General features: G+C 35.7%; 1 protein-coding gene across 15 annotated transcripts in view; it reads left to right on the forward strand.

Moving 5' to 3' along the window:
* The window catches only part of USP25 (ubiquitin specific peptidase 25), a 181,817-nt gene that overhangs the window by 153,351 nt on the left and 12,350 nt on the right, over positions 1-16,116 (forward strand). For 14 of the 15 annotated variants that reach the window (XM_036448664.2, XM_036448666.2, XM_036448668.2 and 11 more), the window contains 3 exons: positions 3,582-3,760; positions 5,232-5,310; positions 8,884-8,963. In XM_036448664.2, the coding sequence (XP_036304557.1) occupies positions 3,582-3,760; positions 5,232-5,310; positions 8,884-8,963 (338 nt within the window). Of the gene's footprint in view, positions 1-3,581; positions 3,761-5,231; positions 5,311-8,883; positions 8,964-16,116 lie in introns of those variants that run through there. The other variant, XM_045584083.1, reaches the window with a different exon arrangement.

Genomic DNA, 16,116 nt, shown 5'->3' on the forward strand with positions numbered 1-16,116 from the left:
AGAAGTTATAAATTTAGAATGATTTTATAATACGATTTAGAAAAGTAAAAAGTGTTAGGAAAAATCATTTGAATCTTTAGAATTGGGGATTGTAAGAGAGACTTAAACTAGTCTTACTGAATGAGTCATCTGTAGATAGATGGGGAATGAACCAGAAAAGACATCTTGAATGTGGAGAAAGGCACATGTGCATCTTGGAACAAGCCTGACCTAGGTGGATGGAGGAGGTCTTTGTTGAAGAAGAATCTATACTACCGTATTTTCTGGTGTATAAGACGACCCCCCCTAATTTTACAGTTAAAACATAGGTTTAGGCCTATATTCGCTGTATAAAACTACCCCCCACTTCCGAGGCAACACCAGTTGTTGTTGTTTTTTAATAGACCACCTCTCTGACTCTGGCCAATCTGAGCAGGCTTTCTTTCATTTCAAAAGTCGTCTTATACACCAGAAAATACGGTATATCATTGCTGATTCTTGCAATGACCAAACAGCAGGCTGCATGGGGCAACCAAGCTGGCAGGGGGTGGGGGCAGTGAGGGGTGACCAGGCCAGCACTCAGGAGGGAGGGCAGTTGGAGGCGACCAGGCAGGTGGAGAGGGCAGAAATTGGGGGTGACCAGGCCAGTGGGGGGCGGGGGGGTATAAGGGAGGGGTGACCAGACCAGTGGGAGGGGCAACCAGGCCGGTGGAGAGCAGTTAGGGGCAACCAGACCAGCAAGAGGGCCAGTTAGGGGTGACCAGGCCAGAAGGAGGGAGCAATGAGGGACAATCAGGCTGGTAGGCATAGGCAGTTAGGGGTGGTCAGTCCAGCGGGGCCGGGGGGGGGGGAGGGAGAGCAATTAGGGGCAACCAGGCTGGCAGGGGTGGCAGTTATAGGCTATCAAGCTAGCAGGCAGAGGCAGTTAGGGGTTATAAGGCTGGCGGGGGGGGGGGGGGTAGTTAGGGGCTGGCAGGCAGGCAGGCAGAGGCCATTAGGGGTGATTAGGCAGGCAGGCAGGTAAGTGGTTAGGAGCTAGCAGTCTCAGATTGTGAGAGAGATGTCCGACTGCCAATTTAGGCCCAATCCATGGGTGACTGAATATCCCCCAAGGCGTCCCGGATTGGAGAGGGTGCAGGCTGGGCTGAGGGAACAACCCTCCCCCTCCCCCCCAGTGCACAAATTTTGTGCACTGCTCCCCACCCCCCTCTCTCTATGTGTGTGTGTGTGTGTGTGTGTGTGTGTGTGTGTATGTGTATGAAAGCCCAAGCAGCCGAATGACTGAACAACTGAACAACTTGTCGCTATGATGCACACTGACCACTAGGGTGCAGATGATCAACGTGGGAGCTGCCCCCTGAGAGTCAGTGTGCTCCCACAACCTCCCATAACCCCTTTCCCCAGCCAGCCAGCCAACCTCCTGCTGCCCCTCCCTCCAACCAGCCAGCCCTGATCGCCAGCCAGGCTGAGGGACCCCATCCACATATGAATTCGTGCACCAGGCCTCTACTGGAAAATAAGACCATAAGTAAAATTGGGCCTGGTTAGTATAGGACTGGTGAAGAAAAGTTAAAAAATTAAATGCAAAGCAGTTCTATCACCTATTGACCAATGTCACATTTCATTTTGTAAATGTGTGGTGGTTTCATTGCAGTATCAGTGATAATTAAATTAACTGAAAAGACTAACAGACCCAAGTATAAAGGACTCTGAGGAGTTAATATGAGGTTGATTTAATAACTCAACAGTGTTAACTGTATTAACGATAGATTGATTAGAGCTCTCCTAAACAAATTAGCATGCTAAATCTGTTGACAGTTTGAAGGAATAAATAGGATTGCAGAATATTTTAAAAGTTAGAAAACTAAAGTTTAAAATGAGGAATGTATGCCAGTGCTTTAATAAAAACCTATTTACTATTTATAAATTAATCACAGCCTCTATTTTGAAAATAAGTAGAAAATTGGATAACTATTTAGTGTTATAATTTCTATCTCTAAACTATAGTAATTATTTTAACAAACACATTACAAATTTATTTTATTTTGGCCATACTAATTTAGGCCAAAAGTATAGTATCTAAAATATTTGAATTTTTTTAAAAAAAAACACCTATAATAGCCTAAACAGTCATTGTCTAAGGGGCATAACAAGTAAAAATAGTTTTTGTTTTATATATTTTATCAAATTCAGTATAATTTGGTTATTAAATGAACATGTGCCTTTTTTCAAACTTGAAAAATGGAGAGATTTTAAATAGTTCTAAACAAAGTTCATGTGTGCTAGATTAGGTATGCCAAGAAGTGAACCTTGATAATCCTACATGTTAAGATATAGTCAATTTCAATGGCTATTTTAAACACTGCTCTCAGAATTTAGAATGACATATATATTCTAAAAATAACCTAATAGAATATATTATTTTAGCTATAAAGTAATTCTTTCTCTATTGTAATGCTAAGCTATATAGAAAGGACTTACTAGCCTTCCCCTTAATGAAGTATAACAATACATAACTAGAACATTTAACTTAATTTCTGTTAGTTTTATACAACTATATAAAATACAGTTGTATAGGTAGTAATATCTGTACGTCTAAGAATTACTTAAGAAAGGCATACATTTGACAAAGAAAAACCCTTCTATAAAATGGATAATTTTAAATAAATGTTGCATAAAGCCCAAAAATATTTTAGTTAAATAAAGCTAAAATTAGGTATAAGTCTAATATAAATGAGTATTTTAAAAATTACCTTTAATCGTAAAGGTTTCTTGTATACAGCATTATTTGATGTATAACTCCACATATATTTCTGTATGAGCAGATATTTTTTCAAACCATTTCCTTATGTGTAGAAATGTATTAGTATTTTTTCCCATCATAATTAGTTACAAATTATGAGGTGTTTTATCTATAAAGAAAAGCTCCAGCATCAAAGAAGTAATAGGAATAATATTCATTAATAAGTAATTATACTAATATAATGCAGAAATCTTTGAAGCAACAAGGAATTCATTCTATGGTAATTAATACTCTTGCCTTGCTTTTTCATCCCCTTTCTGTGGGCAATTCAAACAAAAGTTAATTGTAATAATATTATTAGGATTCAAGAGCCAGCCATTTTCTCTCAGATATGGGTCTTCTACAGGAGCTTTATTTCAGCTCTAGAATTTGGGGTGCTAGGGGCTACATCAAACTGAGTCTACAATAGAAAACATGGGATGGGAGATGCTTAGTATTTCAGTCTTAGCTATCTCCCACGCAATTACTAACCAGGCCCTGAATGGACTTTGACTAGGCTTTTATAAGTTTTATAAAATTGCTCACATAGTAACCTTAGATGTATTGTTTATTTTACCATTTTTCTATGTAGAAACACAAAGTACATTTATATATTGAAGAGATAAGGCTTATGTGATCAATTTTTTATAAAGTTATTTTAATCTGTGGAACATGGAACAATAAATATTCTTATACATACTGTCTTGTTTGTAATACTTTAAAAGAAAAAAGGCATGCTTGAAACAATAATTAAAGTTATAATATTCAAAGGTTTCATTGTTGTAACTAACCAAAACTGACATTTTGTTACATTTCTTAGGCAATCAAGTTGGAATATTCAAGGCTGGTTAGATTGGCCCAAGAAGATGCCCCCCCAGAAACAGATCATCGTCTGCATCACATCGTGGTCTACTTTATCCAGAACCAGGCACCAAAGAAAATCATTGAGAAAACATTGCTGGAACAATTTGGAGATAGAAATCTGAGTTTTGATGAAAGGTAATTTAAAAATACAAAATACCTTATTCATAGGCTCAAATTGTTCTTATCTTTTGTAGTTCCCAATGCTATATTTGAATGTTTATTTTACACATACACAAAGACATTTCAATAAATACAGCACAAAATCTGACTTTACTTAATTTGAACAGTTGCTTTGTAATTTTACCTATAAGTTATAATCATGACCTTTAAAAGCTTGAGCTGAAAATAACTCATTGTTTTCATACATTGCAGTTGCGAACCAAGTTACTGAGCTAAGCAATATAATGATACACAGAAGAGTATACTGTAATCACTGCTTCGTGGGAGTTAATATTTTAATGTTAAAATTTTTTCAACCTTTATACTAAAGGATATTTGGAGTCAGATAATTGGTTAAATTAATTTTGGTTTATCAAAAAAGGTTTTCTCTTAGAAGTTCCTATAAAATTATTTACTAATATTAAATTTTTAATTTAATATAGTGAGAATTAATACTGTTAAAAAGAAAGGACTCAGTTAAAGATCAAAGTATTGGAAGTTATTTTAGAATACAGAAACATTTATGCTGTCTTGGTGTTCATTGTAATTGCATTTTAAGTCTTAAGTGATTACCCTTTTATGAAATTTTAAAAATTCTGAATGAAAAATATATTTAGCAGAGGAGAATATGAGGAGAAATGAACATCTAGTATTAATTCCTGCCTCACCATGTGTCTGAAATTGAGGATTAAGAGAAATAGTACAAGTAAATGGTTTTGAGTAATATCTAGTAGACACTGAGTGCTCAGTGAGTGTTGCTATTTCACTTTTAATAGAAGTATGGTCATCATTTATTTTGCTATATATGACTACAGAGAGCTCAGAAGTATGATTATGACCCTTATTATCTATCTGTTAATGCACGTGTTCCAATAAATATGCTATTGAATTTGGGGAAGAGATTTATGGAATAACCGCATTGACTTTCTATTCTTTTGCAATTTTTTGTCCTGGCAACTGCAGATAGGCAATTTGTTTTAATAACCTAATTTGTGTTGTACTTAAAAAGACAGAGTATGTACTAGTATGTGATAACTAAATATATTTTGTAGTGTTTTCTGATCACAAATTTATTGGAATGTTTCCATTCTTACCTGAAGTGATAAGAATGTTTTGGATTCTTTTGTACTATTTGCAAATAATGCTGTTTTTTAGAATTTAGTGTATCTTGAGCTTGCTTAAATAAATACAAATTATTTTTAAAAGTATATTTTTATCTATGCAATCTTTATTAATAGACTATAATTTAAAAACTATAAATATAACGTAATAAATTTGACTTAGAATCATTGATGCTATCTTTTTTATGTACTTTGTAACTATCCAACATTGGTCTCAAAAACAATAACAGTGGTTTTTATTTATTTATGTGTTGGGTAGTTTTATTAACACACATTTTTCAGTTTTATGGATTTGGCTTGATTTAGGTTTTTTTTTATTTTTTAAGGTGTCACAACATAATGAAAGTGGCTCAAGCTAAACTTGAAATGATAAGACCTGAAGAAGTAAACTTGGAGGAATATGAGGTAATGTGCTTTTTGAGAGGTCAAACTATAGACTTGGAAATTCTGTGGAAGATCTTGCTTTCATTTTAGCACAGTTAAGCACCTGAGAAAGTGAGGCATATGGAGTGTAGGCATACCCACGAAAGATTTTTACAGCTAGCAGATTACAACTTGGTTAACAGAATCTGCATTCTTAAATGCTATGGTTTACTGAAACCCATGCTGTATTTTTTTTTAATATATTTTATTGATTTTTTAAAGAGAGGAAGAGAGAGGGATAAAGAGTTAGAAACATCAGTGAGAGAGAATCATCGATCAGCTGCCTCTTGCGCACCCCCTACTGGGGATGTGCCCACAACCAAGGTACATGCTCTTGACCGGAATCGAACCTGGGGCCTTTCAGTCTGCAGGCTGACACTCTATCCACTGAGCCAAACTGGTTTCTGTGAAACCATGCTGTATTTTTTCCTTTGTTTCACCACATATTTTGGTGATGTTAGAAATCCATTTTAATCATTGAACCCCACATTTATTTGTCATTGTTGGATGCCGAGCATGTGAGAGAACACACACAAGTACTGAGATTGGGGCTTGAAGTAATTTTTATGCACAAAATTCTTTGTCTTAACCTTTGGCTTTAAAATTAAAACTTTTTTTTATTCACCAATTCAAATACCTAGTATTTATTCAAATTTTCAATTATACTATATATGTTATGGGTATATTATTAAATTTAATATTTATGATACATTATTATTCATACATGTATTTCACTTTATAGTAGTGTATTTTAAAATTTACAAATCCACCTAATTTTTAGTTGCTTTCATGAGTGCCTTTGATTAATATTTGAGCCCTTTTACAAACTTAATTATTTTATATTCCCTAAAAGATGTCTCTATAAAAATACTGTTACATGAGATGTCTGAGATTTTGCTGCCTATGTTCTCTAAGGTTTTTATGGTTTCATGCCTTACATTTAAGTCTTTTATCCACCTTGAGTTTATTCTTGTGTATGGTATAAGTTAGTGGTCCAGTTTCATCTTTCTGCATGTGTCTGTCCAGTTTTCCCAACACAAGTTTTTGAGGAGACTGTCTTGACTCCATTGTATGCTCTTGTCTCCATTGTCAACTATTAATTGATCATAATGGTGTAGGTCAATTTCTGGGGTCTGTTCTGATCCATTGGTCTGTATGTTTGTTCTTGTGCCAGTACCAGGCTGTTTTGGTTGTAAAGACTTTGTAGTATAGTTTGATATTCAGTACCGTGACCCTTCCTACTTCGTTCTTCTTTCTCAAGATTGCTACAGCTATTTGGGGGTCTTTTATGGTTCCATATGAACTTTTGGAGTATTTGTTCTAGCTCTGTGAAGTATGCCATTGGTATTTTAATAGGGATTGTGTTGAATCCTGTAGACTGCTTTGGTAGTATAGACATTTTAATTATGTTAATTCTTCCCATTCATGAATATGATATATGCTTCCATTTGTTTGTATCTTCCTCTGTTTCTGTTTCTTTTTTCAATGTCCTTTGGTTTTCCAAGCACAGATCATTTACCTCCTTGGTTAAGTTTATTCCTAGGTAATCTTATTTTTGTTGTTATTGATGCAATGGTAAGTGGGATTGCTTTTATAGTTTCTCTTTCTCATAGTTCAATATTGGTAATAAAAATGACATCAATTTGTGGATATTTATTTTGTATCCTGCTATCTTGCTGCTCTCATTTATTAAATCTAGTAGTTTCCTGGTGAACATTCTTGAAGAACAACTAAGGAGGGTTATTCTACTAGTAGTCAAAACATACTACCTTAACTATTATGTTTATAACAATATTAGCATAAGAAAGGGTATATTAGAATAATAAAGCATAATAGGGAATCTAGGGACATACCCACAAATCAGTGGACACAGGATATATGCTAAAGGTCGCAAGCAAATTGGTTGTTAAGTCTGTCTGTCCCCAAAATTCAGGTTACAACTTAATTTTAAATTGTGACATGATTCTTTAGTCCCTCCCCAAGGTTGCTTCATCAGATTGGATTCAGCATATTTTTATTCTGAAAACATCTTGTATTCTTTCTAATTTCAGAGACATTACTCTTACAGGTATTCAAATAACATGTTTTTGGATTTCTTACGTTTCACATATCTTTGTCTTGCTCTAAATCAGGGATCAGCAAATGTTGGTCTGTAAACCAAATGCAGTTAATCACCTATTTTTATAAATAAGTTTAATTGGGACACAGCCATTTGTTTGTGTATGTTTCCACACTACGGTAACATAGTTGACTGCAAATCCTAAAACATTTACTTTTTAACCTTTTTTAGGGAGTTTACCATTTACCAACTCACTACTTCTAAGGCAGTTCTTTAATGACAGTAGAGTAGCAAGAAAGCTAACTTTATACTTGCAAACAAATTTTTATTTAATTTGTTATTAAGGTTTTTACAAATAATATAAAAATTATGCCTTAAAACCTTAAAATTAAAATGATTTATATTCACAGAGAATATAGTAGGTCAATAACAGGTCTATATGTTTCTTTCATTTTTTTTATAATAACGTGTATATAAGAGCTTTAACACTTTTATTATCAGTATCTTTTTTTTTAGGTTAATCCTATATTGTATGTTAGTTATGGCTTTCCTTGAATCAATTTTTATTAAATAAGAAAAAAAAATCATGATTTATATAGGATGTCAGTCCTGGGTGTTTTAGTCCTGCTACTTGCCCTACAATTGGCTTTTAGGAAGTAGGGCAGGGAATTGGTAAATGCATCTATCCTTTTCACTGTGTCTAAGATAAATAGACTATTCACATGCCACATTTAAAGTCAAATTCCACACAAATTTGGCAAAAAGTAAAAGATCAAATAAACTTACTATGCTAAGACTTTTTTTTTAGTTCCTTTAAATTCTGCATCAAATAATAGACTTAAGGCTTTGATCACATTAGAGTAGGAAATTAATTTACCTCCTATATTCAGTGTGATGTAGATGCAGGGTGGGACAAAAATAGGTTTTTAGTTGTTTATGGAAAATCACACAATAATTAATAAATAATAATAAAAGAATAAACTCAGTTACACATACTCAGAACTGTAAACTTACTTTTGCCCCCCTCTATATTTTCATGTTTTTGTACTGAGGAATTTTTGAGAAATAACCAGATTGATTATCATGTCTTAAATTCTTATGCTTTTAATGAGATCTTTGTCAATTAATTTTTCATCAATGTCTAATCATTTTTATTGTCATTATTTTACTAAAACATAGTCTATGTCAGAAATTAAAGTCTTGATTTAGCTCTAGTTTGTCTAAATTTTGAACCCTTTGCTTCTATTAATTCAAATAGAATTAATAGTTATCAGTCCTGGCTGACATGGCCCAGTTGATTGAGCATAATCCCATGGATGGAAAGGTAACCGGTTTGATCTTGGGTAGGGCACATACTGATGTTTCTCTCTCTCTCTCTAAAATCAAATTTTTAAAAAACCCAAGAAGCTATTAGAACAGTGTATTACTTTGTGAAGAGTTTTCATTGTAGTTTTAATATCTTCCTGTATTTATTTTATTTTTTCTTTCACTTACAGGAATGGCATCAGGATTATAGAAAATTCAGAGAAACAACCATGTATCTCATAATTGGACTAGAAAATTTTCAAAGAGAAAGGTAAGGAAAAGTAGACACAGCTGAAAAGAGCCTCATTTTTGTATATAATTCTATTCATCTATGATCTTGCATATAGAAAAGATTTTATTCACAATATATATTTTAATGTCTTCTTTTATAACAGTTTTAGATTTTTAGGAAAATTGCCCAGCTAATATGACTCACACAAAATATATTTTTTATTTTAAATTAAATCTCTAAGGTTGGTATTACTGTATAGTTTTTATAAGCTATGAAATACTGCAGCTGAAATTTAGAATGACAAAGGATTAGATAGAAGCCAAAAGTTTGCTGGAGACCAGAAAAGCTGATAGCCCAGCACATGGAATTCTTTGTATTTCTTATGCCTTTGGGCACCTGCCCTTTTAATATTCCTTCTGTCTGAGTCTATTCCTGACGTCAAATCAAAGACAGTTTTTCCAATCTCTTTGCCTGAACTTTCAGGTACTATAAAAAAATATAGCTGTAGAAAACTAATCTCTTGTCTTTAAGTATTGTGACTGAAAATGCATTTTAGATTGTTATTTTCATATAAATGATATTAAGGACTTTTCTACTTATTAAACTACTAGATACCCGGTGCATAAAATTCGGGGGGTAGGGGGAGTCCCATAGCCCGGCCTGCATCCTCTCCAATCCAGGATCCCTCTCTTAATCTGGAACTACTGGTTCCTTAACCACTTGCCTGCCTGCCTGCCTGCCTCCCTGCCTGATCACCCCCTAACTGCCTCTTCCTGCCTGCCTGATGCCTTCAACTGCTCACCTACCAGCCTGATCCCCCTTATAGCTCTCCCCTCCTGGCCTGATCCCTCTGATTGCCTAAGTGCTCTCTCCTCCTGGTCTGATCCCCCTAACTTCTCTCCCCTCTTGGCCTGATCCCCCTGACTGCCTAACTGCTCTCTTCTCCTGGCCTGATCCCCCCAACTGCCACCTTCTTCGTTTTCCCACACTGCAGGCCTTCTCCCTTCTGCCTTCTTCCATGGCCTCTGCAAAAAGGGACTTCAGTTTAGCCTCGGCCTTTGCAGCCACTATGGCTTTGTCTGGAAGGACATCCGGAAGGACGTCCGGAAAGCATCTGCCCTAATTAGCATATTACCCTTTTATTAGTATAGATAAGGTTGATATTTTTTAATTTAATAAATATTTATTGTTCAGATTATTACAATAGTTTCTTTTTATTCCCCCCATAGCTTTCTTCCACCCAGTTCCCACCCCACCCTCTGCCCTTACCTCCTCACACTGTCCTCATCCATAGGTATACGATTATCCAGTTTCTTTCTGTACCCCCTACACCCCTTTCCCTCTGAGAATCATCAGTCCACTCCCTTTCTATGCTCCTGACTCAATTATATTCACCAGTTTATTCTGTTTTTCAGATTTTTAATTCACTTGATTTTTAGATTCACTTGTTGATAGATATGTATTTGTTGTCATAATTTTTATCTTTACTTTTTTCTTCTTCCTCTTCTTAAAGAATACCTTTCAGCATTTCATATAATACTGGTTTGGTGATGATGAACTCCTTTAGCTTTTTCTTTTCTGTGAAGTTCTTTATCTGACCTTCCAATCTGAATGATAACTTTGCTGGGTAGAGTAATCTTGGTTGTAGGTTCTTGCTATTCATCACTTTGAATATGTCTTGCCACTCCTATCTGGCCTGTATAGTTTCTGTTGAGAAATCAGCTGACAAATCAGCTCTTTTGTAGGTAATTAAATGTTTTTCTCTTGCTGCTTTTAATATTCTCTCTTTGTCTTTTGCTCTTGGCATTTTAATTATCATGTGTCCTAGTGTGTTTGGATTCCTTTTGTTTTTCGTTTGCGCTTCCTGGAGTTATAAGTCTATCTCAGGTGGGGGAAGTTTTTAGTCATTATTTCGTCAAATAGGTTTTTAGTATCTTGCTCTCTCTTTTTCTGGCACCCCCATAATTCTGATGTTGGTATGCTTGAAGTTGTCCCAGAGGCTTCTTACACTATCTTCAACTTTTTGGATTCTTTTTCTTTTTGCTTTATTGGAGGAGTGTTTTTTGCTTGTTTGCATTTCAAATCTTTGACTTGATTCTTGCTTTCCTGTAGTCTGCTGTTGGGTCTGTGTATATTTTTTATTTCAGTCAGGGTACGTTTAACTTCTAGTTGGTCCTTTTTCATAGACTCGAGGGTCTCACTAAATTTATCAGCCTTTTCTAGGAAATTCTTGAAAAATCTTATAACCATGGTTTTGAACTCTATATCCAGTCATTTGTTTTTCTCCATTTCTTTTGTTTGTGATCTGTTTCTTTGTCTTTGCTGCTTCCCTGAGTTGGTAGGGTAGCTTTGTGTGCTAGGTGTCTTATATGGCCCAGTGGGTCGGCCTCTCCAGTTACCTGAGGTAGACATTCTTTTCTTTTTTTTTTTTTTTTTAATTTATTTATTTATTTTTTTTTACATATTTTAATTATTTTTTTTGCCCCCCTCCCTCCCTCCCCCATATCCCCTCCATCCCCATAGTTTTATGTCCATTGGTTGTACTTATATGCATGTATACAAGTCCTTCGGTTGATCTATTATCTCCCCCAGATCCTCCTCCCCTCCCCACTGTAATTTGACAATCTGCTTGTTGCTTTACTGTCTCTATATCTATCTTTTGGTTCATCAGTTTATAATGCTCTTTATTATCCACAAATGAGTGAGGTCATGTGGTGTTTCTCTTTCATTGATTGGCTTATTTCACTCAGCATGATGTTCTCCAGTTCCATCCAGGTTGCTGCAAATGATGAGAATTCCTTCTTCTTTATGGCAGCATAGTATTCCATTGTGTAGATGTACCATGGTTTTTGGATCCAGTCATCTGCTGACGGGCACCTAGGCTGTTTCCAAATTCTGGCTATTGTAGATTGTGCTGCTATGAACATAGGGGTGCATATATCCTTTCTGATTGGTGTTTCTAGTTTCTTGGGATATATTCCTAGGAGTGGGATTACTGGGTCAAATGGGAGTTCCATTTTCAGTTTTTTGAGGAAACTCCACACTGTTCTCCACAGTGGTTGCACCAGGCTGCATTCCCACCAGCAGTGCACGAGGGTTCCTTTTTCTCCGCAACCTCGCCAACACTTGTCGTTTGTCGATTTGTTGATGTTGGCCATTCTGACAGGTGTGAGATGGTACCGCATTGTTGTTTTGATTTGCATCTCTCGTTTAATTAGTGACTTTGAGCATGTTTTCATGTGCCTTTTGGCCTTCCTTCTGTCTTCTTTTGAAAATATTCTATTTAGGTCCCTTGCCCATTTCTTAATTGGATCATTCATCTTCCTTTTATTTAGTTGTATCAGCTGTCTGTAGATGTTAGAGATTAAACCTTTATCAGTGGTGTTATTTGCAAATATGTTCTCCCACACCGTGGGCTTTCTTGTTGTTTTGTTGATGGTTTCTTTTGCTGTAAAAAAGCTTTTTATTTTGATGTAGTCCCATTTGTTTATTTTCTCTTTAGCTTCCATTGCCCTAGGGGCAGTATCAGTGAAGAAGTTCTTTTGGCATACGTCTGAGATTTTGCTGCCTGTGGATGCTTCTAGTATTTTTATGGTTTCCCGTCTGATGTTTAAGTCCTGTATCCATTTTGAGTTTATTTTTGTGAATGGTGTAAGTTGTTGATCTAGTTTCATTCTTTTGCATGTTTCTGTCCAATTTTCCCAACACCATTTATTGAAGAAACTGTCTTGACTCCATTGTATATTCGTGCCTCCTTTGTCAAATATTAATTGAGCATAGTGATTTGGGTTGATATCTGGGTTCTCGATTCGATTCCATTGATCTATATGTCTGTTCTTGTGCCAGTACCAGGCTGTTTTGAGAACAGTGGCTTTGTAATACAGCATGAAGTCTGGTATTGATATCCCTCCTACTTTACTCTTCTTTCTCAGGATTGCTGTGGCTATTCGGGGTCTTTTATTGTTCCAAATGAACTTTTGGAGAGTTCTTTCTAGGTTAGTGAAATATGCCATTGGTATTTTAATGGGGAGTGCATTGAACCTATAGATTGCTTTAGGAAGTATGGACATTTTGATGATGTTGATTCTACCAATCCATGAACATGGTATGTTCTTCCATCTCCTTCCATCTTCCTCTATCTCTTTTTTCAGTGTCGTGTAGTTTTCCTCATATAGGTCCTTTACTTCCTTAGTTAAATTTATTCCTAGGTATCTTAATTTTTTTGGTGCGATGGTAAATGGAATTGCTTTTTTAGTCTCTGTTTCTGTAGTTTCACTGTTGGTGTATAGAAATGCCATGGATTTCTTGGCGTTAATTTTGTATCCTGATACATTGCCAAATTCATTTATTAAGTCAATTAGTTTCTTAACGGAGTCTTTTGGGTTCTTTATGTACAATATCATGTCATCTGCAAATAAGGATAACTTTACTTCTTCTTTTCCAATTTGGATGCCTTTTATTTCCTCCTCTTGTCTAATTGCAATGGCTAGTACTTCCAGTACTATGTCAAACAGGAGTGGCGAAAGTGGGCATCCCTGTCTTGTTCCTGTTCTTAGAGGAAATGGTTTTAGTTTTTGCCCATTGAGTATAATGTTGGCTGTGGGTTTATCATATATAGCTTTTATTATGTTGAGGTATGATCCTTGTACTCCCACCTTGTTAAGAGTTTTTATCAGGAAAGGGTGTTGGATTTTATCAAATGCTTTTACTGCATCAATTGATATGACTATATGATTTTTATCTTTCAATTTGTTTATGTGATGTATCACGTTTATTGATTTGCGGATATTGTACCAACCTTGCATTCCTGGAATAAATCCTACTTGGTCATGGTGTATGATCTTTGTGATGCTCTGCTGGAGCCGATTTGCTAGGATTTTGTTGAGGATTTTGGCATCTATGTTCATGAGGGATATTGGCCTGTAATTCTCTTTCATTGAGTTGTCTTTATCTGGTTTTGGTATTAGGGTGATGCTGGCTTCATAGAAGGAGTTTGGAAGTGTTCCTTCCTCTTGAATTTTTTGGAAAAGTCTGAGGAGGATAGGTTTTAGTTCTTCCTTGAATGTTTGGTAAAACTCTCTTGTGAAGCCATCTGGCCCAGGGCTTTTGTTTGCTGGAAGCTTTCTGATGACTGTTTCAATTTCTTCCCAAGTCACTGGTCTATTGAGATTTTTAGATTCTTCCTGATCGAGTTTTGGAAGTTTGTATTTTTCTAGGAATATGTCCATTTCCTCCAGGTTGTTCAATTTGTTGGAATAGAGTTGTTCGTAGTATTTTGTAACAATCCGTTGTATTTCGGTGGGGTCTGTTGTTATTTCACCTCTTTCATTTATGATTTTGTTTATTTGGGTCCTCTCTCTTTGTTTCTTAGTTAGCCTGGCTAGAGGTTCATCTATCTTGTTTATTCTTTCAAAGAACCAGCTCTTGGTTTTGTTGATCTTATGTATTGTTTTTTTTTGGTCTCTATGTCGTTTATCTGTGCTCTGATTTTTGTTATTTCCTTCCTTCTGCTTACAGTGGGCTTTTCTTGTTGCTCCTTTTCTAACTCTTTGAGTTGTAGAGTTAGATCATCTGTTACCCTTTTTTCTAGGTTTTTGCAATAGGCTTGTAAGGATATGAACTTCCCTCTCAAGACTGCTTTTGCTGTGTCCCATAGATTTTGGATTGTTGTGTTTTCATTGTCATTTGTTTCCAGGATGTTTTTAATTTCTTCCTTGATTTCTCTGGTAACCCAGTCCTTGTTTAATAGCGTGCTGTTTAGTCTCCATGTGTTTGATTTCTTTGGATTATTTTTATTGTAGTTAATTTCCAGTTTTATGCCATTATGGTCTGAGAAGATACTTGATATGATTTCTATCTTCTTGAATTTGAAGAGACTTTGCCTATGACCCAAAATGTGGTCTATCTTTGAGAGTGTCCCATGTGCACTTGAGAAGAATGTATATTCTGTGGCTTTGGGGTGGAGTGTTCTGAAGATGTCAATTAATTCCATCTGGTCTAGTGAGTCACTTAGGATTGATATTTCTTTGCTGTTTTTTTGTTTAGATGATTTGTCGAAGGGTGACAGTGGGGTATTAAAATCTCCTACTATGATTGTATTGCTATTAATCTCTCTCTTAATGTCCTCCAGCAGTTTTTTTATGTATTTGGTTGCTCCTGTATTGGGTGCATATATATTTAACAGGGTTATTTCTTCTTGTTGGATTGTTCCCTTTAGTATTATGAAGTGGCCTTCATTATCTCTTATTATGTCCTTCACTCTGAGATCTAATTTGTCAGATATAAGTATTGCTACCCCAGCTTTTTTTTCATTTCCATTTGCCTGGAAAACTTTTTTCCATCCCTTCACCCTCAGTCTGTGTGCATCTTTTTTTCTGAGGTGGGTTTCTTGTAGACAGCAGATGTATGGGTCTTGTTTTCTTATCCAATCTGTTACCCTATGTCTTTTGATTGGAGCATTTAATCCATTTACATTTAAGGTTATTATTGATAGGTACACATTTGACGCCATTTTTATTCTATACCCGTGTTCCTTCTTCACTTCCTATTTCTTTATTTTTACAGTAGACCCTTTAGCATTTCTTGCATTGCTGGTTTGGTGGAGATAAATTCCTTCAGTCTTTTTTTGTCTGTGAAGCTCTTGATTTCCCCTTCAATTTTGATTGATAGCCTTGCTGGGTACAGTATTCTTGGATTCAGACCCTTACTTTGCATGACTTTGTATATTTCATCCCATTCCCTTCTGGCCTGATAAGTTTCTGTTGAGAAATCAGTTGCTAGTCTGATGGGGGTTCCTTTGTATGTAACTTTCTGTCTCTCTCTCGCTGCTTTTAAGATTCTTACTTTGTCGTTGTTGTTTGCCAATTTAATTATAATGTGCCTTGGAGTCTGTCTTCTGGGATTCATTTTGCTTGGGACTCTGCGAGCATCTTGGATTTGTGTGGGTTTTTTCTTCTCTATTTCAGGAAAGTTTTCTGTCATTATTTCTTGAAATACTTTTTCCATGTCTACCTCAGTTTCCTTTCCTTCTGGAACCCCTATTATTCGAATATTATTTTTTTTTGTATTGTCCCAAAGCTCCCGTAGGCTCTCCTCCTGCTTTTTAATCTTTTTTTCTAGAAGCTGCTCTACTTGGGTATTTTTTTCCATCTTATCTTCTAGCTCACTGATGCGGTCCTCTGCTTCATCTAGT

This window comes from Pipistrellus kuhlii, unplaced genomic scaffold (assembly GCF_014108245.1).
Source record: "Pipistrellus kuhlii isolate mPipKuh1 unplaced genomic scaffold, mPipKuh1.p scaffold_m20_p_2, whole genome shotgun sequence".
NCBI lineage: Eukaryota > Metazoa > Chordata > Mammalia > Chiroptera > Vespertilionidae > Pipistrellus > Pipistrellus kuhlii.